Raw genomic sequence first — 25,812 nt, 5'->3', positions numbered from 1 at the left:
ATTTAATTTTATTTTATTTAAATTTTAATGTAATTAAATTTTTGCATTATAAAAAAATATTATTATTATTACAAAAAAATAATATTATATTATTATTTTAAAAATGTCAAAAATGAAGTCAAATACAAATATGAGGCATTCAAAGGTTTTGCATTCAAGTAATAAAAATATATTTGAAAAAGTTAACAAAAGAAAATACCCCGGTTATTTTTAAAAAAAGTTTAATTTAAATTTTAATGTAATTAAATTTTTGCATTATAAAAAATATTATTATTATTACAAAAAATAATATTATATTATTATTTTTAAAATGTCAAAATGAAGTCAAATACAAATATGAGGCATTCAAAGGTTTTGCATTCAAGTAATAAAAACATATTTGAAAAAGTTAACAAAAGAAAATACCCCGGTTATTTTTTTTTAATTTAAATTTTAATGTAATTAAATTTTTGCATTATAAAAAAATATTATTATTATTACAAAAAAATAATATTATATTATTATTTTAAAAATGTCAAAAATGAAGTCAAATACAAATATGAGGCATTCAAAGGTTTTGCATTCAAGTAATAAAAATATATTTGAAAAAGTTAACAAAAGAAAATACCCCGGTTATTTTTTTTAATTTTTTAATTTAAATTTTTATGTAATTAAATTTTTGCATTATAAAAAATATTATTATTATTATAAAAAATAATATTATATTATTATTTTAAAAATGTCAAAATGAAGTCAAATACAAATATGAGGCATTCAAAGGTTTTGCATTCAAGTAATAAAAATATATTTGAAAAAGTTAACAAAAGAAAATACCCCGGTTATTTTTTTTAATTTTTTAATTTAAATTTTTATGTAATTAAATTTTTGCATTATAAAAAATATTATTATTATTATAAAAAATAATATTATATTATTATTTTAAAAATGTCAAATGAAGTCAAATACAAATATGAGGCATTCAAAGGTTTTGCATTCAAGTAATAAAAATATATTTGAAAAAGTTAACAAAAGAAAATACCCCGGTTATTTTTAAAAAAAGTTTAATTTAAATTTTAATGTAATTAAATTTTTGCATTATAAAAAATATTATTATTATTATAAAAAATAATATTATATTATTATTTTAAAAATGTCAAAATGAAGTCAAATACAAATATGAGGCATTCAAAGGTTTTGCATTCAAGTAATAAAAATATATTTGAAAAAGTTAACAAAAGAAAATACCCCGGTTATTTTTTAAAAATTTGTAATTTAAATTTTAATGTAATTAAATTTTTGCATTATAAAAAAATATTATTATTATTACAAAAAAATAATATTATATTATTATTTTAAAAATGTCAAAATGAAGTCAAATACAAATATGAGGCATTCAAAGGTTTTGCATTCAAGTAATAAAAATATATTTGAAAAAGTTAACAAAAGAAAATGCAGTTATTATTTTTTAAAATTATTATTATTTTTTATTATTATAAAAAATATTATTATTATTATTATAAAAATATTATTATTATTATTATTTTAAAAATTATTTGATTTCAACTAATTTATTGAGACAGCTGACCTTAACCTATCTATTTTTTTTCCCTAAATTACGTTTTAACCACGGTTGTGCAAGTGTAAAAAGAAGTTCAGCATTACATGATGTGGGGGCGCCTGTGTTATTTTGATTATTATTATTGTTTGTATTATTTTGTAATTATTACATGAAAAAATAGTATTAAAAATAGTAAAAAATAGTATTATATGCTATTTTTCTATCATATTTTAGATAATACTATATATTGTATATTATTGTGGACATATAAATATAAGGATCAAATAATTAATAATCATCATAATAATTTAATAATAATTTTAAAATAAATTAAAATTAAAATTAAAATTAAAATTAAAATTAAAATTAAAATTAAAATTAAAATTAAAATTAAAATTAAAATTAAAATTAAAATTCATTCATAAAAAATGAATACATAATTAAATTTTTTTTCCTTTAATTTTTATTTCCTTCCTGTGCCCCGCCCCATTTTGACTCACATTTTAACTGTGTATAAACTTTTACTTGTTTTTATTCAACTCCATTTTCTGTAAAGTGTCTTTGAGTATTTTGAAAAGTGCTTTATTTATTATTAAAAATTATTTAATAATTAATAATAATTTAAAAATTATTTTAAAAATTATTATTAAATTTATTATTATTATTATTATTATAAAAAAATAATGCAATAAAAATATAAAAATGTGCAAATAATTATGCAAATAAATAAAGTCCAATTACTAACCCAGAAACATGACATAGGACACCTGAAGGTTGGCTCACACCTTTTCCTCTCTGTCCACATTGGCAGCCCGGCAGCCAAAAAAAACAAAGAAAAAGCCAAACACTCTTGGAATTAATCCTTCAGGGGCTCATTTGAGTGAAAGAATTAAGACCCAAGTGTGTGCGTGTGTGTGTGTGTGTGTGTGTGTGTGTGTGTGTGTGTGTGTGTGTGTGATGTAAGGGATAAACGGCTATTATCACAATGACAATGTTCATTACAGTCAGATTATTAAGCCCGGGGCTCATTTATTTGGGGTGCGTGTGATGACACGGACTTGTTGGAGAGAGTAATTACTTGGAGCAAACACGGCAGTGCTGCTCGCGATGGGAACGACTTTCGTTTAAGCCTCGTCTTGTCAACACGATGAAGAAAATTAGAGCGGAGGTAACGTTGCTGCGATGTAAAACGATTCTACAATAACAAACTGTGTTTATCTCATTAAAAGTGGTCATTATTATTATTATTATTTTTTTGTATTGGATCTCATTAGTCAGTGTACCTAATGAAGTGTCACGCTCTCGTTCCCTCGCTGAGGTAAAACAAGACATTAAATCCACGTTGAAATATCTCAAGTCGCGCTTTGCCGAGCTGCACATAAAAGTCAGAGTGAACTTTAAAACTTTGATATTTGATGACACGAGCAAAGCGGGCGAAATGTCTGAAACGACAAAAAAAGGACGTGAGACGCCTACAAAGTCAGGCTCCGAAAAAAAAAAAAAAAAAAAAAAAGAATAAAAAATGAAGTCGGGAGCGAGTCCACGGTTGGAGTGGCGTCAGTGAAGATATGATGTGCTGTGATATGAGGCCAGGCGTCACGACGCCATGTTCTGACGACGATAACGTACGCGCACGAAATGTACGGCAAATACGATAAAATTCACTTTGATAACTTACTTTGATAAATCATGCTGTTTCGTGGTTAAATACTGTCTATTTTTAGTCAAAAATTTATTATTTTATTTTATTTTATTTTATTTTATTTTATTTTATTTTATTTTATTTTATTTTATTTTATTTTATTTTTTATTTTTTTTTTTTACTTTATTTTATTTTATTTTTTATTATAAGATTATTATTATTATTGTTGTTGTTATTATTGTTATTATTATTTAAGCTACTTTCAAATGAAAATATTATTATTGTTATTATTATTATTATTATTATTATTTAAGCTAATTTCAAATGAAATGTTAGCATTTTCAAAGCATAAAAATGTCAAAATGAAGTCAAACACAAATATGATGCATTCAAAGACGCTGTGTTGAGTTGTCGGGAATGCTACTGTAATGTTCGGTGAGACACACAAGCACCAGACTTGATCGATACAACCCCCCGAAGCCACTGACTGTTCCTTATTTCTCTTCTTATGTCTACTACATTTGGCAATAAGAGTGTAAAGGTGACTGTAGGGGTGTTATTTCATGTCTACCAGGCTCTAATGATGTTAAGAACTGTATTTAGAAGGCCGAAAATATTATATTCTTATTAATACATGGTCAGGTCTGGAACCATTTAATCGTGATAAATGAGGGAAGGGGGATGAATACATGGTCAGGTCTGGAACCAATTAACCGTGATAAATGAGGGATGGGGCTACCACATGGGAGGGGGATAATACATGGTCAGGTTGGGAACCATTTAACCGTGATAAATGAGGGAGGGTGCTTAATACATGGTCAGGTCTGGAACAATTAACCGTGATAAATGAGGGAGGGTGCTTAATACATGGTTAGATCTGAACCAAATAACTGTGATAAATGAGGGCGATAATACATGGTCAGGAACCAATTAATCGTGATAAATGAGGGAAGGGGGATTAATACATGCTTAGATCTGAACCAAATAACTGTGATAAATGAGGGAGATGATTAATACACGATCAGATCTGGAACCAATTAACCGTGATAAATGAGGGAAGGGGGATTAATACGTGGCCAGGTCTGGAACCAATTAACCAAGAAAAAGTATCATATTTTAGATAATACTATATATTGTATATTATTGTGGACATATAAATACAAGATTAAATAATTCATAATCAAATAAAAATAAAAATAAAAATAAAATATGAAAAAGTATATTTTAGATAATACTATATAATGTATATTATTGTGGACATATAAATACAAGATTAAATAATTAATAATCAAATAAAAATAAAAATAAAAATAAAAATAAAAATAAAAATAAAAATAAAAATAAAAATAAAAATAAAAATAAAAATAAAAATAAAAATAAAAATAAAAATAAAAATAAAAATAAAAATTTAATATGAAAAAGTATATTTTAGATAATACTGTATAATGTATATTATTGTGGACATATAAATACAAGATAAAATAATTAATAATCAAATAAAAATAAAAATAAAAATAAAAATAAAAATAAAAATAAAAATAAAAATAAAAATAAAAATAAAAATAAAAATAAAAATAAAAATAAAAATAAAAATAAAAATAAAAATAAAAATAAAAATAAAAATAAAAATAAAAATAAAAATTAAATATGAAAAAGTATATTTTAGATAATACTATATAATGTATATTATTGTGGACATATAAATACAAGATAAAAAAATTAAAATTAAAATTAAAATTAAAATTAAAATTAAAATTAAAATTAAAATTAAAATTAAAATTAAAATTTTTAGAATATAGAAATTAATCTATGGCGTTACAAATAGGGTGACTCTTCTCCCACATACCCAGAATTTGTTCCACACTGATAAAAAGTGTAATCCTGGCGGGGGCGGGGGGGGGGGGGGGGGGGGGGGGGCTTGTGTCCCATTTAAAGTGGGACAAATGCCGTTTCCTCGTTTCAGCAGAAGACAACTTTGCATTGGTCACTTATATATCCCCCCCCCCACACCCCCCCAATGTAGTGTAGTGTACTTCTTCTGTGGTCCTGTTCTTGTTGACTAATTGGCGAGAAGCAGCCGCTTGCTATGGAAATCAACCCTCAGCCCGGGACACGGGCGCCTCTCGGTGACCCACATAGTCTCCCACCTTGTAAAAGTGTCACATGTGCAGATTAATTGGGGGCGTCGCTGGCAGGTAACAAGCAAATACGGCAACCGGCGAAGACCAGGATGCTTTGGAGAAGCGTCGTTATCGTCCGATGGCGTTTCTTAGACCAATTCATCAAAGTGATCAATGCCAAAATTATATACTTTGGCTTTTAGACATAATGGGGACTCCAAATTCACCATGGGATGAACCTTAGACGGATCAACGAAACGGGAATTGGACCCGGCTTGTTCTCAATCTTCATTTAGTCAAAGACAAGTTAAATGACGGCATCCATCTTCTTTAGAATGGACGCCATTGTGAGACCAGGTATTGTACAACCTCTGTGACAAGTGTAAAAAGAAGTTCGGCATTACATGATGTGGGGGGGGGGGGGGGGGGGGCGCATGTCATAGTTTATGGTGCAAATATGAAAAAGTCAATTATATTTTAGATAATACTATATATTGTATATTATTGTGGGCATATAAATACAAGATAAAATAATTAATAATCATCATAATAATTTTAAAATAAATAAAAATATGAAAATTAATACAATATAAAATAATTAATAATCATCATAATAATTTAATAATAGTTTAAAAATAATAAAAATAAAAATATAAATACAAGATAAAATAACTAATAATCATCATAATAATTTAATAATAATTTTAAAATAAATAAAGATAAAAATATGAATACAAGATAAAATAATTAATAATCATCATAATAATTTAATAATAATTTTAAAATAAATAAAAATATAAATATAAATACAAGATAAAATAATTAATAATCATCAAAATAATTTAATAATAAGTTTAAAATAAATAAAAATATAAATACAAGATGAAATAATTATTAATCATCATAATAATTAAAAAATAATTTTAACATTATTAAAAATAAAAATATGAATACAAGATAAGATAATTAATAATCCTCATAATAATTTAATAATAATTTTAAAATTAATAAAAATAAAAATAAAATAAAATAAAATAAAATAAAATAAAATAAAATAAAATAAAATAAAATAAAATAAAATAAAATAAAATAAAATAAAATAAAATAAAATAAAATAAAATAAAATAAAATAAAATAAAATAAAATAAAAATAAAGCTGCTTAATCAGCTGAGACGGACAGAGCGTTTACCATGCATGCCCAATATAAACCTACGCAGTATGGCCAAGGCAACTGATATAAAGACAGCCTGAAGTCTAATCTTACGAGATACGGCATTGATGCAGACATCAGGGAAAAGCCGGTCGCATCGTAACGGTCTGGAGGTTAGACAGAAAAGAGAAGACAGAAAAAGAAAGAACTTGTTCCGCCGGGGAAGACTACATGGCCAGTCTGGCAAGGACTTGCAAATCAAGGGTTGGCCTTGGGAGTCACCTTCGAGTGAATAAATAGGAGCAAAAAAAAAATGTTATTAGCAGAATGACACAAAGTACACTCCAAATTTGTTCATTTGCGCCTAGCGTTGAAGCAAAAGAGAAGCCGCGGACTAAATAAAAGATAGCCAAGAACAGCGGAGTGGCCTCGGCGGGCCTGTGGGAGGCCTTCGCCGCGACGAGGGCACTTCTACTTTTACCAGCGGGAGCAGGGAGAGGATGTGTAATGGCGCTCGCTGGAGACATCACATAACGTTATTACCGATCCAATTGAGCCGCTGAAACACACCGCATCCTTCCCTGGCCTGTCCAAGTGCCACTGCTCTCTTTATCATCCATTTCAAGCCATTATCGGGTTTTATCCTCGGAAAACATCGCTTGATTCATTTCAACAACCCTTGTTCTGTTTCTTTAGGAAAAATATCTCCGTCCTCTCGCGACCTCTCCTCAAAAAGATGAAACGACTATTTCTGCCCCGCCCCCGAACCAGAGACAAATTATGGTGATGGTAATGGTTTTATTTCATTTGAACATGCATTAGATCACAATTGAGTGCATCCCATAATCAGTTCCCAGTTCCACACAAGGAGTAGGAAGAAGCAAAGCTTAATAAATCCTACCCCTCCATTAGGTACTTTTACAATCAGTAACTGTTACATTTGTTCACTTTCTGCTTTCCTAATATAGTTTAAGATTAAAATTAAAATTAAAATTAAAATTAAAATTAAAATTAAAATTAAAATTAAAATTAAAATTAAAATTAAAATTAAAATTAAAATTAAAATTAAAATTAAAATTAAAATTATGTCATTGTATGGTCATATCACCTCGTAATTTTAATTTTAATTTTAATTTTAATTTTAATTTTAATTTTAATTTTAATTTTAATTTTAATTTTAATTTTAATTTTAATTTTAATTTTAATTCACATACCAAAGTACGAGGTGATATGACCATCCAATAACATAATGGGTACCATAGTAACTGTTACATTTATTCACTTCCTGCTTTCCTAATATATTTTAATTATATATAATTTTAAAAATATTTAATTTTAATTTTAATTTTAATTTTAATTTTAATTTTAATTTTAATTTTAATTTTAATTTTAATTTTAATTTTAATTTTAATTTTAATTTTAATTTTAATTTTAATTTTAATTTTTTTAGTCACGTACCGAAGTACGAGGTGATATGACCATACAACTACCTGCTTTCCTAATACGATGTACGTTTTTTAAATTAATTTTAATTTTAATTTTAATTTTAATTTTAATTTTAATTTTAATTTTAATTTTAATTTTAATTTTAATTTTAATTTTAATTTTAATTTTAATTTTAATTTTAATTTTAATTTTAATTTTAATTTTAATTTTAATTTCAAGTCACATACCAAAGTACGAGGTGATATGACCATACAATTACATAATGGGTACCATAGTAACTGTTACATTTGTTCACTTCCTGCTTTCCTAATATAATTTAAGTTTTTTTGAATTAATTTTAATTTTAATTCTGACATATGAACGAACGGACAGATGGAGAGCTGGCTTGATCTAACATAGGATGAGTGCCAATATTAAAAAAGATGATGGAATATATGATGAATACAGGAGATGCTGGATCACCGGAATGACGGAAAAATGTGTGATGATGCTCCGTGAATTCCAGGTATTATCCATATGTATACGCTCAACATGAACACCGGTGGTCCGAACGGATCACAGACGAGGCACCATTCATGGCGGTGATTGTTCTTTAAAAGCAGAGCTGGCCTCTTCCCGGCATTCCCGCGGCTTTGAAAGCCTCTAAAATGCTGCTGCCGCTCTCTCAAAGTGTGCCAGGGAGGCAAAGGCCCGCAACAAAATTGGGTTTTCTCACCAGGGCTTTGCTGTCTGAAGGAGAGGCCATCAGGCCAGATTAGCTCAGCGCTAATGGAACTAGCAGACTTTTTGAAAAAAAAAAAAAAAAAAAAAAAAAAGCATCCACGGATGCTGGGTTTCTTTTAACGCCGGCTTTTTGGCCTGGCAAAAGGAAGCGTCTGTTTGGAGTGCGGAAAGATAGCGATTAATTTGGTCTGATTGGAAATGTTACATCAATACGTGCGCATCTCGTCTTCCATCTTTTTGTGTGTCGTCTTTGAAGCTTCACAAGCAGGAAGATGAAAACATGGCGACCTTTACAGCTTTGACCGAAGAACACGATGGACTGGGGACGCACGCCGACGATGGAGGAGAGCGATAGAGACGGAAGAGAGAGCAACGGTTTTGGGGGTAGAAGAAGAAGAAAAGCCAAGAGGCTTAAAAGTAGAGAGGAAGTGGGTTGTGGAGGCTACGGATGGAAAAGGACAAAGCACGGGATTTCCTGTGGGTGGAGGAAGTGGATAATCCAGGGATGGAGGAAGATGGGTAGTAAGTGTTAAGGGAGGGAGGACAGGTGAAAGATGGAGTAAGTGAAGGCTGATAACAGAGAACAGTAACAGTAATGGAGGAGTATGATTATCTAGGGATGGAGGACAATATTTAGGATGCAGGAAGTAAACAAACAAAAGATAAAGGGAGAAGAAGAAAGGACAAGAATGGATGAAATGCAAGGATAAGATGGATGAAGGATGGAGGAAAGGGATAATCGAGGGATGGAGGGCTATGATGATCTAGGGATGGAGGACAATATTGAAGAAGCAGGAAGTAAACAAGCAAAAGATAGAGGGAGAAGAAGAAAGGACAAGAATGGAGGAAATGCAAGGGAAACATGGATGAAGGATGGAGAAAAGGGATAATCTAGGGATGGAGGGCTATGATGATCTAGGGATGGAGGGCAATATTCAGGATACAGGAAGTAGACAAGATAAATATAGAGTGAGAAGAGGAAAAGACAAGAATGGAGGAAATGCAAGGATAAGATGGATACAGGATGGAGGAAAGGGATAATCTAGGGATGGAGGGCTATGATGATCTAGGGATGGAGGACAATATTGAAGATGCCGGAAGTAAACAAGCAAAAGATAGAGGGAGAAGAAGAAAGGACAAGAATGGAGGAAATGCAAGGATGAGATGGATAAAGGATGGAGGAAAGGGATAATCTAGGGATGGAGGGCTATGATGATCTAGGGATGGAGGACAATATTGAAGATGCAGGAAGTAAACAAGCAAAAGATAGAGGGAGAAGAAGAAAGGACAAGAATGGAGGAAATGCAAGGATGAGATGGATAAAGGATGGAGGAAAGGGATAATCTAGGGATGGAGGGCTATGATGATCTAGGGATGGAGGACAATATTGAAGATGCAGGAAGTAAACAAGCAAAAGATAGAGGGAGAAGAAGAAAGGACAAGAATGGAGGAAATGCAAGGGAAACATGGATGAAGGATGGAGGAAAGGGATAATCTAGGGATGGAGGGCTATGATGATCTAGGGATGGAGGACAATATTTAGGATGCAGGAAGTAAACAAGCAAAAGATAAAGGGAGCAGAAGAAAGGACAAGAATGGAGGAAATGCAAGGGAAACATGGATGAAGGATGGAGGAAAGGGATAATCTAGGGATGGAGGGCAATATTCAGGATACATGAAGTAGACAAGATAAAAATAGAGGGAGAAGAGGAAAAGACAAGAATGGAGGAAATGCAATGGATAAGATGGATAAAGGATGGAGGAAAGGGATAATCTAGGGATGGAGGGCTATGATGATCTAGGGATGGAGGACAATATTTAGGATGCAGGAAGTAAACAAGCAAAAGATAAAGGGAGAAGAAGAAAGGTCAAGAATGGAGGAAATGCAAGAGAAAGATGGATGAAGGATGGAGGAAAGGAATAATCTAGGGATGGAGGGCTATGATGATCTAGGGATGGAGGACAATATTTAGGATGCAGGAAGTAAACAAGCAAAAGATAAAGGGAGAAGAAGAAAGGACACGAATGGAGGAAATGCAAGGGAAAGATGGATAAAGGATGGAGGAAAGGGATAATCTAGGGATGGAGGGCTATGATGATCTAGGGATGGAGGACAATATTCAGGATACAGGAAGTAGACAAGCAAAAGATAAAGGGAGAAGAAGAAAGGACACGAATGGAGGAAATGCAAGGGAAACATGGATGAAGGATGGAGGAAAGGGATAATCTAGGGATGGAGGGCTATGATGATCTAGGGATGGAGGACAATATTCAGGATACAGGAAGTAGACAAGATAAAATAGAGTGAGAAGAGGAAAAGACAAGAATGGAGGAAATGCAATGGATAAGATGGATAAAGGATGGAGGAAAGGGATAATCTAGGGATGGAGGGCTATGATGATCTAGGGATGGAGGACAATATTGAAGATGCAGGAAGTAAACAAGCAAAAGATAGAGGGAGAAGAAGAAAGGACAAGAATGGAGGAAATGCAAGGGAAACATGGATGAAGGATGGAGGAAAGGGATAATCTAGGGATGGAGGGCTATGATGATCTAGGGATGGAGCACTACAATAATCCTGATGATCTAGGGATGGAGGACAATATTCAGGATACAGGAAGTAGACAAGCTAAAGATAGAGGGAGAAGAGGAAAGGACAAAAATGGCGTAAATGCAAGGGAAAGATGGACAAAGGATGGAGGAAAGGGATAATCTAGGGATGGAGGGCTATGGTGATCTAGGGATGGAGGGAGATGTTCAGCACGGAGAACGTGGAGGGAGAGAAAAACGTTACAAGAATGGAGGAAATACAAGGGAATGATGGACTAAAGATTGAGGGAATAAATAATCTAAGGATGGAGGACTACAATAATCCTGATGATCTAGGGATGGAGGGAGATGTTCAGCACGGAGAACGTGGAGGGAGAGAAAAACGTTACAAGAATGGAGGAAATACAAGGGAATGATGGACTAAAGATTGAGGGAATAAATAATCTAAGGATGGAGGACTACAATAATCCTGATGATCTAGGGATGGAGGACAATATTCAGGATACAGGAAGTAGACAAGCTAAAGGAGAAGAGGAAAGGACAAGAATGGAGAAAATGCAAGGGAATGACGGCCAAGGATTGAGGGAATGAATAATCTAGGGATGGAGGACTACAACAATCCTGATGATCTAGGGATGGAGGGCTATGATGATCTAGGGATGGAGCGGGATGTTCCGTACGGAGAACGTCCAGGGAGAGAAAAACGTTACAAGAATGGAGGAAATACAAGGGAATGATGGACTAAAGATTGAGGGAATAAATAATCTAAGGATGGAGGACTACAATAATCCTGATAATCTAGGGATGGAGGACAATATTCAGGATACAGGAAGTAGACAAGCTAAAGATAGAGGGAGAAGAGGAAAGGACAAGAATGGAGGAAATACAACGGAATGACGGACTAAGGATCAAGGGAATGAATAATCTAGGGATGGAGGACTACAATAATCCTTATGATCTAGGGATGGAGGGCTATGATGATGTAGGGATCGAGGGAGATGTTCAGCACCGAGAACATGGAGGGAGAGGAGAACTATCCAAAAATGAAGGAAATACAACGGAATGACGGACTAAGGATCAAGGGAATGAATAATCTAGGGATGGAGGACTACAATAATCCCTATGATCTAGGGATGGAGGGACATGTTCAGCATGGAGAACGTGGAGAGAGAGAAGAACTTTTCAAGAATGAAGGAAATACAACGGAATGACGGCCAAGGATTGAGGGAATTAATAATCTAGGGATGGAGGACTACAATAATCCTGATGATCTAGGGATGGGGGACTACAATAATCCTGATAATCTAGGGATGGAGGACTACAATAATCCTGATGATCTAGGGATGGAGGACTACAATAATCCTGATAATCTAGGGATGGAGGACTACAATAATCCTGATGATCTAGGGATGGAGGACTACAATAATCCTGATGATCCAGGCTTAGGACGAAGGAACGCGTTTCCTCACCTGGGCCAGAGGTACGATGCCTTGGATGTCGGCGTTGCTGATGTAAAGGTGAGACACTCTCTCGGAGGAGGGCGGCGCCCCCGACAGATAGTCCACCACCCAGTGCAGCGTTTGGGTCGGCGCCAAGCTGATGACGTTGTCCACCTCAAAGTCCAACTGCATCACCTCGTAGGACGCGCTGTCCAACCTGCCGACACGCACGGATCCATCGGTCATTCATACGTACGTATGTACGTTCCTTATTCATTCATTCATACATCAGTCATTCATTCATAAACAAAAACATGACTTATGTAAGAGTACGGTGAACCAGGAAGTACTGTCTGTGTATGGTCTCATTCCAAAAACATGACTTATGTAAGAATACCGTGAACCAGGAAGTACTGTCTATGTAAGGTCTCATTCTGTATGCAAAAAAAACATGACTTATGTAAGAGTACAGTGAATCAGGAAGTACTGTCTATATGTGGTCTCATTCCGAAAACATGACTTATGTAAGAATATGGTGAACCGGGAAGTACTGTCTATACATGGTCTCATTCCATATGCAAAAAAACATGACTTATGTAAGAGTATGGTGAACCAGGAAGTACTGTCTATATATGGTCTCATTCCGAAAACATGACTTATGTAAGAGTACGGTGAACCAGGAAGTACAGTCTATGTAAGGTCTCATTCCATATGCAAAAAAACATGACTTATGTCAGAGTACGGTGAATCAGGAAGTACTGTTTATGTATGGTCTCATTCCGAAAATATGACTTATGTAAGAGTACGGTGAACCAGGAAGTACTGTCTATGTATTCTCTCATTCCACAAGTATGACTTATGTAAGAATACAGTGAACTAGGCAGTACTGTTTATGTATGGTCTCATTCCAAAAATATGACTTATGTAAGAGTAGGGTGAACCAGGAAGTACTGTCTATGTATGGTCTCATTCCAAAAACATGACTTATGTAAGAGTACGGTGAACCAGGAAGTACTGTGTATGTATGGTCTCATTCCAAAAACATGACTTATGTAAGAGTACGGTGAACCAGGAAGTACTGTTTATGTATGGTCTCATTCCAAAAACATGACTTATGTAAGTGTACGGTGAACCAGGAAGTACTGTCTATGTATGGTCTCATTCCAAAAACATGACTTATGTAAGAGTATGGTGAAATAGGAAGTACTGTCTATGTATGACTTATGTAAAAGTACGGTGAACCAGGAAGTACTGTCTATGTATGACTTATGTAAGAGTACAGTGAACCAGGAAGTACTGTTTATATATGGTCTCATTCCGAAAACATGACTTATGTAAGAGTATGGTGAACCAGGAAGTACCGTCTATGTATGGTCTCATTCCGAAAACATGACTTATGTAAGAGTAGGGTGAACCAGGAAGTACCGTCTATGTATGGTCTCATTCCGAAAACATGACTTATGTAAGAGTAGGGTGAACCAGGATGTACTGTCTATGCATGGTCTCATTCCATATGCAAAAAAAACATGACTTATGTAAGCGTACAGTGAACCAGGAAGTACTGTTTATATATGGTCTTATTCCGTATGCAAAAAAACATGACTTATGTAAGTGTACGGTGAACCAGGAAGTACTGTCTATATATGGTCTCATTCCGAAAACATGACTTATGTAAGAGTACGGTGAACCAGGAAGTACTGTCTATGTAAGGTCTCATTCCGAAAACATGACTTATGTAAGTATACCGTGAACCAGGAAGTACTGTCTATGTAAGGTCTCATTCCGTATGCAAAAAAAAACATGACTTATGTAAGTGTACGGTGAACCAGGAAGTACTGTTTATATATGGTGTCATTCCGAAAACATGACTTATGTAAGAATACCGTGAACCAGGAAGTACTGTCTATGTATGGTCTCATTCCAAAAATATGACTTATGTATGTAAGAGTACGGTGAACCAGGAAGTACTGTCTATGTAAGGTCTCATTCCAAAAACATGACTTATGTAAGAGTCGTGGTTGTGGTCAAGGTCTTTGTTGTTTATCACCTCTCTGGTGTCAGCTTTACAGATGCCAGGCAAGGTTGTTTATGTGCCTACTTCAGGATATACCGATATATATATAAGTATATATAAGAACAATATATGAATAAACATATAAAATACATGAATATTTGTATAAATTTATATAAATGTTCATAAATCCAAGACAAAGATCTCCATGAGTGACATGAACACTGATTCTATTTCTCCAATGGCTAACGGCTAACAGATGTTAGCTAACAGTACAGTCGTTTGGTTTAGAGTACGTCTCTGGGAAATAAAAGTACTGCCATGAAATCCTCCTTTTCAATCCCGACATTTTTATTTGTATGTTTCCTTTAGAGCGGCACAACACGCTAACTTGGACGTTTTCACGGTTATTTGCACCCGTGTGACAGTTTCCCTCCCTGGCGGAATCAAACCCGCCAGTCATTATTAATAAGCGGGCCCATTTGGACCCATCACTCATGTCACTTTAGATTTGCTGCAAAGCGGCTGTGGTGAAACTATTTGAATTTTTTTTTTTTTTTTTTTTTTACCGTGACTTCCTTCATTCTCATTCTTTACGCCACATTAGCGCAACTTGATATTTTTTTGTATAATTTTCTGTATTATAACAGCATTGAAATTGATGGCGCCAATTTGCCGAAATGATTATTAGCGGAGCTGCGTTGACTTCACTCTCTTTGCTGCGAGACGATCAGCTCGCAGGCTGCCCATATTAGAAAATATGCTTCTTAACGAGAAAAACACTTTATTTTTCCTCATAATTATCAAACTGACAACTGACTGATGGCTTTTTTTTTTTTAGAGCACTTTTAAATTTTAATTGGTTTTCTGTGTTTCAATCGCACGTCTAATGACTCGGAAAATGATCCCGATGATAACGTTTGTTATAGAAATGGACTTCTTCGACTTATTAGCATGGATATTCAGTGTTATGTTTGCAAACTTAGTGTTCTCGGTGCTGTGTGGCCTTTATGCATATTATGATTTTTGGTTATTATGTCATCATATAAAGGTATATTGACAAAATAATAACAAATCTGGAAAGCCCGCATCATGACTTTTGATTTGAGGTATTACTCAGTGTGGTTTGCGGTGATCTGATTTTTGACCTTGAGACGAGTCAACTTTGACCTGAGGCGAACTCATTAGGTCATGGTCAAATTATTATTATTATTAACATTGTTTTAGTAATAATTAATTTTCTAAGAATTACAAATTAATTTTGTTTTGCTTCTTTCTTATAATATGATTTTTTAAAAAACAGTTAAAAATAGGAATTTTAACTCTATTCCACTAAAACAAGATAATTTTCCCTCATAAGATTACCATTTTTTCCCACATAAATTTGCAATGTTTGTGTTGTTAGAATGCAATTTTTTTTCTAAAAATTTTTGATTTTTTTCTTAACTGTTTTCCCGATTTGTGTTATTATTTTTTTCATTTTCTGACTATTTAATTTTTTCTTGTAAATATTATTCTCCTTACGTTATGATTTTATTACATAATATTTTGACTTTATATATTTTTCCCCAAGCTAATTTTCCATGAAATACAAATTTATTTTATTTTGCATCTATCTCATAATATGGTTTTTTTTTTAAAAAACAGTTAAAAATAGGAATTTCAACTATTTCTCATAAGATTACAATTTTTTTCACGTAAATTTGGAATGTTTGTGTTGTTAGAATACCAATTTTTTTCTGAAAATTTTCCATGAAATACAAATTTATTTTATTTAGCATCTATCTCATAATATGATTTTTTTTTAAAAAGTTAAAAATAGGAATTTCAACTATATTCTTGCGGTGATTTAATTTTTGACCTTGAGACGAGTCAACTTTGACCTGAGGCGAACTCGCTAGGTCACGGTCAATTATAAGTAAATTTCGAAAACCTTCGACTTGTCTGCCAAATTTGGAGATGATGAGGTGCAGATTTCAGTAAATATAACATTGTTTTAGTAATAATAAATTTTCCAAGAATTACAATTTTATTTTTTTTGCTTCTTTCTTATAATATGATTTTTAAAAAAACAGTTAAAAATAGGAATTTCAACTCTATTCTACTAAAACAAGATAATTTTCCCTCATAAGATTACTATTTTTTTCCACATAAATTTGCAATGTTTGTGTTGTTAGAATATGATTTTTTTTCTGAAAATTTTGGATTTTTTCTTAACTGTTTTCCGGATTTGTGTTATTATTTTTTTCATTTTCTGACTATTTAATTTTTTCTTGTAAATATTCTTCTCCTAACGTTATGATTTTATTACCATAATATTTTCACTTTATAATTTTTTCCTCAAGCTAATTTTACAAAAATTACAAATTTACAATGTTTCGCTTCTGTCTCATATGATTTTTTAAAAAACAGTTAAAAATAGGAATTTCAACTCTAACTCTTAACTGTTTTCTCGATTTGTGCTATTTTTTTTCATTTTCTGACTATTTAATTTTTTCTTGTAAATATTCTTCTCCTAATGTTATGATTTTATTACCATAATATTTTGACTTTATAAAATTTCCCCCAAGCTAATTTTCCAAGAATTACAAATTTATTTTGTTTTGCTTCTATCTCATAATATGATTTTTTAAAAACAGTTAAAAATTGGAATTTCAACTGTAACTCTTAACTGTTTTCTCGATTTGTGCTATTATTGTTTTTTTTTCATTTTCTGACTATTTAATTTTTTCTTGTAAATATTCTTCTCCTAACGTTATGATTTTATTACCATAATATTTAGACTTTTTTCCATACAAGAGCACTTTTTCATCTCGCAATTTTTTCAAAATTGCAACATTTTCCCTGGCTGGTGCGTTTGACATTGCTTTGACCTTGAACTTTGACTTAGTCCTTGATGCTTTAATAGCAAATGTTTTGCCGCTGATTTCTATGATTGACAGAACGTAAATGAAAGGGTGCGACATGGCCCGATTGAAAAAAATTGTCCAAATGAAAAAACAAAGATGGCCTTCTTTTTCTCAACACACACACACATACACACACATACACACACAAACACACACACAAACACACACACTCTCACAAAACACACTCAGCTGTCAGAGTTATCCAAGAAAAAGAACAGGAGGTAAAATGACGCCAGGCGGAACCACAAGTTGACAAGAGTGTGTACATGTGTGTGTGTATGTGTGTGTGTGTGTGTGTGTGTGTGTGTGTATGTGTGTGTGTGCACGCAACACGGCCAGGCCTCCTGTCACTTTGTGCTAACATAAACCCTTAAAGTGTGTCAGTGTTGTCGACGGTGTTACACACACGTGTTGGGTCAGTGTAACGTACCTGAACAGTTGGGTGGGGGGTGTGTGTGTGTGGGGGGGGTTATATCTTTACACATTGCATACATTACGTGTGTGAAATATACTACATGTTAGAGGTACTGTAGATGTTAGATGTGTATGTGGGGGGGGGGGGGGTAATTGCCTATTCTCTTTTAAAGCACTTGTCTTATTTCACATCAGGCATTCTCTGACATGCAACCCCCCCCCACCGAGAGGCCAAAAACACAACACACACAAGCCCCGCCCACCGTCTCACCCCCCGCCCCCCATACACACGCCGGGCTCCCCCGACATGCAACATGCAAATGCTTTTAGGAATAGGCTCAGCGAGGGGGACGACAAGTGTGCGTGTGCATGCATCAAACAACCCCCCCCCCCCCCCCAACCCCCCCACACCATCACACCACACACACCAGCGTCCTCTTTTGTCTTTTTTTTTCCTTTTACCATTTTTATTGTATTTGTCTTTAAATGCAGCTGAGGCTTTCAGGAGCACGGCCAGATCTTGGAATATGACAGGCGGGCGTGCTGGATTCAATCAAAGAGCCATTGTGCTCCAATTCCACAAAAAAAAAAAAAAACACAAATCTACCCATGAATACTCATGAAGTACAAGTACAAGTACAAGTACATGACATAGAGTAGCACATGGGCACAAATATTCACCAATAACATTTTATACTTACTGAAAAATCATACTAGACTTGGTTTGGTCGTCATATACAAGTAGCATGTAGCACCATGGTAGCATCAAAACAACGGTCACATGACCTGAAAGCGAGTATTGTTCAGCATCATGGTCTAGGGGAAGGATACAAAAGCTAGTTCAGATATTCAGGATCTTGGGCATCCTTCAACTAGTCAGCTGTTCTGGGAGAGTCTTACTACCTGCAGTAACATTTGGTGGTGGTGGATCATGCCGGGGGGGGGGGGGGGGGGGCGGCTGGGCTGTGGGGCCAGTACTGGTACTGGAGATCATCTTCAAGTTGATACCACGGTATAATAAATATTATTTTTCATCAAATATCCAAGTTGTACTTAATTTTAATACATTTGACATCATTTTACCTTTCATTATTAATTTTTTTTATTTGTTTTTTGCGACTCATTTCCTGAAATAAGTGCATATTTCTTTTTTATTATTATTTTTATTATTATATTTATTATTATATTATTTATTACACAATTTTTCTTCAAAAAAAATGCCTTTTTTCTTGTAATATTATGACTTTTCCAACTTTATTGTCATATATAGTTGATGTTTTTATTAATATTTTCAGACTGGATAAAAAAAATATATTCTAGTTTTATTTCATTAATTTTGATGATTTTTTAAGACTAATTTCCTCAAAAAAACAAATGGATTCTTGTAATATTACTTTTTTAAAAACTCAAAGATACATTTAAAAAACAAATTTTTAAAATAGATTTTAAAACGTTTCCGTTTCTTTTAATATTATGACTTTTCCGACATTATTATCATATATAGTTGATGTTTTTATTAATATTTTCATGCTGGATAAATAATATATTCTAGTTTTTGTTTCATTAATTTTGATGATTTTTTTACAACAAATTTCCTGGAAAAAAACAAATGGATTCTCATAATATTAAAAAAAAAATAAATAAAAAAAAATCTTAATACACATTTTTAAAAATACATTTAAAAAACAAATTTTTAAAATACATTTTAAAACATTTCAGTTTCTTGTAAACTTATGGCTTTTCCGACTTTAATGTCTTATTACAGATTTTTTAAAATACATTTTAAAAAACACATTTTAAAAATACATTTTAAAACATTTCAGTTTCTTGTAATGTTATGGCTTTTCTGATTTTATTGTCATATATAGTTGATGTTTTTATTAATATTTTTATACTGGATAAAAAATATATTCTCGTTTTTGTTTCATTAATTTTGATAATTTTTCCAACTAATTTCCTGAAAAAAATGGATTCGTAAAAATGTCCTATTACACATTTTTTAAAACACATTTTTAAAATACATTTTAAAACATTTCAGTTTCTTGTAATATTATGACTTGCCTGACTGACTTTATTGTCATATATAATTGATGTTTTTATTAATATTTTCATACTGGATAAATAATATATTCTAGTTTTTGTTTCATTATTTTGATTATTTTTTACAAATAATTTCCTGAAAAAAAACCAAATGTATTCTCGTAATTATATTTTTAAAAAATGTTTGATTACACATTTTTTAAAATACATTTTAAAAGTTTTTATATATCACATGACAGCATCCTAGTTTAAATTTATTTCTGTTTATTTTTCATTTCATTTTTCATTTTTATTATATTTTTACAACTAATTTCCTGAAAGAAATAAATGTATAATAATTATTTATAATATAAAATAAATAAAATGTTTTTCTGCTTTGAATATTATGACTTTACGACTTTATTGTCATACATAATGTATATTTTTTGTCATAATTTCATACTGTTCAGCATCAGAAGTATAGTTTCGATGGACAGAGCGAGAGCGGAGGAAGACTTGGGGAGTAAATATCTCCCCGCCAGCGAGAGAAAGCGGAATCATAAAAGGAAAATGGAATCATCAGAGAATTACTGAAGCAGTAAAGTGTTTTTTTCCCGCGTGCGGCAACATTGAACGCAAACTATTTCCCTGTAATGACCTTTTATTTTGTTTATTCTTTGTCTGGGTGCGGCCTATGGAGGACCAAAATTGCCAAAATAATAAATAAATAAATACATATATAAAATATAAAAGCAAAAATAAATACAAAAATAAAAAACAAGATTCAAAAATTAAAAATAAATACAAAAATAAATGTAGAAATAAATACAAAAATAAACATATAAATAGAATTACATATCAATAAATAAATAAAAGCACTCGGCTCTCATATGTATTTATTTCATGCTGCAGACAATGTCAGCTTGAAATGCAGATATTTTTTTATTGTTGTTTTTATTTCCATTTATATAATTTTTTTTGTATTTAATTTTTTGATTTTTTTTCATTTTTTATTGAAAAATTTTATTAAATTTATAAAAAAATTTATATTATAAAAATTTATGTTTTTATTTCCACTTTTATTTATTTATGTATTGATTATTTTGGCAGTTTTGGTCCTCCATAGCGGCCTACCTGCTGCCTGCTTTAAAATATAAAGATAGAGGGGGGGTCTTGTTTTTCTAGACTGCAGCTGCAAATCTGTGAGTCTCTCAAAAATAGATTTAAAAAAAAAAAACATAGACAGATGAGAACGAGGTCGAGGGAAAAGAGATTCCGAGTTGTGAGCGTGGAACTTTTTTTGACATGTTTACAACTTTTTATTTTTTTTTAAAAAAACACAAAACTTTGCTGTCACTGTCACACAAACTTGCTATTTTGTCTTCCTGCCCAACATCACGCGTACTTTCATCGCCGTCACATACACGTGCAACGCCGCGCACATGCAAAGGGGGCGGGGAAAGAAGTATTTGATCCCATATAAATCACAGCAGGGGTGTTCCAGCGAGGGACACGGGAAAAAAACGAAATTCTGTTCCATTTTTTTTGTTATTGTACTTTTTTTTGTAAATATTCTTTGCATATTATAATGATTTGATGCTCAAAATATTTTTATTTTATTCTGTTTTTTTTTTTGTTTTTTTGCTGTCATTTTATTTTATTTTATTCTCACTCATTTTAACTTTTTTCTGGTAAATATTCTGATTTGATTCTCATAATATTTTGACTTTATTTTTATTTATTTAATTTAAATGTATTTATTTTATGTAACTTTTATTTATGATTCACTTTATTTCCGTGATATTATCACTTCCGCCACCCGCAACTAATTTTCCAAAAATTACAACTTTTTTTTGTTTTGCTTGTTTCTCATAATATGACTTTAAAAATATATATTTTTTAGAAAAACTTTATTCTACTTAAAGAGCATTATTATTCCTCATTGACATTTCGTTTCGTTAGAAAACATTTTTTTTCTCTTAATATTTTGACTTTATTCTGTTTTTTTTTTGTTTTTTCTGGTATTTTTTTATTTTCTCACTATTTTAATTTTTTTCTTAAATATTCTTTTTGTATTGTTATGATTTTATTTTCATAATATTTTAACTTTATTTTTATTTATTTCACAGAAATGTATTTATTTTATTTAACTTTTATTGATGATTGACTTTATTTCCGTGATATTATCACTCCCCCCCCCCACAAAATTACTCCTGTTTTTGTTTTAGTAATAATTAATTTTCCAAGAATTACAACTTTATTTTGTTTTGCTTCTTTCTTATAAAATTATTTTTAAAAAAACAGTTAAAATGGGGAATTTCAACTCTATTCTACTAAAACGAGATAATTTTTCCCCATAAGATTAAAAATTATTTCACGTAAATTTACAGTGTTTGTGTCGTTAAAATACATTTTTTTTCTCTGAAAATTTTTAATTTTTTCTTAACTGTTTGTGTTATTTTTTCATTTTTTAACTATTTAATTTTGTTCTTATAAATATTTTTTGTTATTATTTTATTACCATAATATTTAGACTTTTTTCCATAATATTAGCACTTTTCCCCCCAAACAAATTTTTCAAAAATTACTACTTTTTTTGTTTTGCTTCTTTCTGTTAAAATTATGACTTAAAAATAGTTTTAAAAAATATTTTAAGTCTATGCTACTAAAATGATAATATTTTTCCTCATAATATTACAAGTTTATTCTCATAAAATTCGTTTGCGGCGGTCAAAATGTATCAGTGGCGGGCCGGACGCAGGTGACGAGAAATACTACCAGCCTGGATGTCCTCGAAGGCCCCGACGTGCACTTTTTAACCTCCTCTCGGTGTCTGTAATCAGATATTGATTTAATGCGCCGCTCGCTACGACATCCATCTCTGCTTTTATGAGACGCACACGCAGTTTGAGATATGGGCTTCTTGGGCTTCTTGGCGCTGCCAGGGACAAAAATGGGATTTCTTTCTCAAATTTATTTCAACAAAGGCTATTTTCTCCGGGAAAGAAAATGCTTGTCCATCAGGAGGGGAGCCGAGTGGAGGAGGCGCAGGATGGCGTTGCATCCAGCCTTCCCCTTTTTTAGGCTTTGTCTGTTTTCCATCTTCTTTCAACGCCTCCTTTCATTATTGGAAGGCATCACGGCAGGGTCAAAGGTGACGCCAAATGTCGCCACGTTGATATGAATCGTAACACGTTGACAGGATCTGAATGATGCAACTTCCTGTCGACCGACTGCGTTTCTTTAAGAAAATGAAAATGAAAAAAAGAGGTGACAATTCGGGATGTCCGATATTTTTGCTGATATTGTCCAAATCTCAAATATCGATATTTTCATGATCTGTATAAAAATCAGATGCCAATGCCGACCGATTCTGAATTTTTTTTTGCTGATATCGGTAATTATCGGACATCCATAGCCTCTATTTCACTTGAGAGCAATTTTAAGCAATTTTAATAATAAATAATATAATATAATAAGTATATATATTTAATAAAAATAAAATAATAAAAATATAAGAATTCATAAAATATTTTAAAAAGAAAATAACAAAAAATATGTATTTTTACTTTTAAATTTCATAAAATAATAATATTAAAACAATGTAATAAAATGGCACCATTTTATTGAAATGGCCCCTTTAAGACCTCACAAATATTTTATTTATTTATTTATTTTTAATATAAAAAATGTTTTTTTTCAGGAAATTATTTGTAAAAAAAAATGATCAAAATTAATGAAACAAAAAATAGAATATATTATTTATCCAGTATGAAAATATTACGAGAAATTACAAGAAACTGAAATGTTTTAAAATGTATTTTAAAAATGTGTTTTTAAGACCTCACAAATAATTTTATAAATTTATTTTTAATATTAAAAACATGCTATGTTTTGAGTTTTCATTAAAAAAAATGAAATAAATAAAATATAACATAATTCAAACAAAAATAATGATATTATAAATTATAATAAATATGAAATATAATAAATTAGAATAAATAATATAAATATTATATATATATTTTTTTATAAATATATATATTTATATAATAAATAATATAAATATAAAAAATAATAAATTATAAATTATTATAAATATTTTTGTTTAAATTTTTAAAAAATACAATAATATAAAATGCAAAAATGCTGCAATTTCGGACATGAAATCCAAATTAAAAATAAAAATAAAATAAAAACCCAAATCTTATAATATCTCTTGTTTTGTTTTTTTCAATTCTGCTATTATTTCCTGTTTGGTGCATTTATTTTGTTACTTCTGTTTCCTGTTTGCTTCCTGGAATTATTCTCCTATTTTGCTCGTTCTTGTTTCCACCTCCTATGGTGACTTTTATATTTGGCCTTTGCATTTTTTTTTTTTTTGTTTTTGTCCATTAAAAACGTTATTGATCGCCGCCATGTTGTTGAGTCTTGGAGTAATATTATTTACTACAAAAAATAATAACGCAACATAACAGAACCCAGCCAATAGGAAAGCGTTGTCCGTCCGAGCGAGGCAACGACTTTATCTGTTGGGGAGGGAAGTCTGACCTTTTGGGGATTTTAATCCCTTTTCCAGACTCGAGGGTGGCAAAAAAAAAAAAAAAAAAAAAAAAAATCCCGTATTTTATAATGATTTTGTTTCCACAAGCAGAGCGGATCCAAAAGAATAGAAAAAGAAGTAATAATAAATTATTAATCAGACGGTCTAATTATGGTGTGTGGGCCCTGAGAGAGATATGATCCTGGGGAAATTACATCTAACAGTCATTTATCACAACAAATAGGCTGAAAAAAAAAAAACAGCAGTTAGCCAAGAAGAAAGCGGAGACAAAGGCTTCGCATCAGCGCGCTATTAAAATATGCTAAAGACGAGGACGGAGGGGGAAATGAAAGCCACCAGGAGACAATTAGGACCTTCTCCCGGGACGCTGAAGACGTCTTCAAGGTGGCCTTACGGGGTCGTTCTTTGTCATTCTATTTATCTTTGTCAAGGACGTAACCGCCTATTTTTATTTCTTAACTATAGAATTGCTTTTAGTAATATTCTAATATATATATCATATAGAAAAGCTGAAATAAAGACAGAAAAAATCAATTAAAAAATCAATAAAACATACTAGTCAAAGATCCTCAATAATAATGGCTGCTGTTTTTAGGAATGTACTACAAAAACAGTCAAAGATCCTTTATATGACGGAAATGTCCCGCTGTTTTTAAGGATCAAGCTCAAAAATAATCGTCAATGTAAAATCACGAGTCAGAGATCCTTTATATGACAGAAATGCTCTGCTGTTTTTAGGAATATACTGCCAAAATAGTTAAATTGTTATGCTGTTTTTAGGAATATACTGCAAAAATAGTTAAATATTCTCTATGTTTTTAGCGATCAAAGTGATAAAATCAGAGTCAAAGATTCTTTATATGACAGAAATGCTCTGCTGTTTTTGGGAATATACTGCAAAAATAGTTAAATATTCCCTAAGTTTTTAGGGATCGAGCTCAAAAATAATCGTCAATGTAAAATCACGAGTCAGAGATCCTTTATATGACAGAAATGCTCTGCTGTTTTTAGGAATATACTGCCAAAATAGTTAAATTGTTATGCTGTTTTTAGGAATATACTGCAAAAATAGTTAAATATTCTCTATGTTTTTAGCGATCAAAGTGATAAAATCAGAGTCAAAGATTCTTTATATGACAGAAATGCTCTGCTGTTTTTGGGAATATACTGCAAAAATAGTTAAATATTCCCTAAGTTTTTAGGGATCGAGCTCAAAAATAATCGTCAATGTAAAATCACAAGTCAGAGATCCTTTATATGACAGAAATGCTCTGCTGTTTTTGGGAA

General features: G+C 31.6%; 1 protein-coding gene across 2 annotated transcripts in view; it reads right to left on the bottom strand.

Annotated features, from left to right (window-relative positions):
- si:dkey-215k6.1 (transmembrane protein 132C) overlaps positions 1–25,812 on the bottom strand; it is a 187,381-nt gene that overhangs the window by 34,263 nt on the left and 127,306 nt on the right. For both annotated transcript variants that reach the window (XM_058069759.1, XM_058069760.1), the window contains one exon: positions 12,639–12,825. In XM_058069759.1, coding sequence (XP_057925742.1) covers positions 12,639–12,825 — 187 coding nt within the window. The remainder of the gene's footprint in view (positions 1–12,638; positions 12,826–25,812) is intronic.

This window comes from Doryrhamphus excisus, chromosome 4 (genome assembly GCF_030265055.1).
Source record: "Doryrhamphus excisus isolate RoL2022-K1 chromosome 4, RoL_Dexc_1.0, whole genome shotgun sequence".
NCBI classification, from domain to species: Eukaryota; Metazoa; Chordata; class Actinopteri; order Syngnathiformes; family Syngnathidae; genus Doryrhamphus; species Doryrhamphus excisus.
Note: the sequence above shows the minus strand (reverse complement) of the source record. Positions and strands in the feature narration are given on the sequence as shown.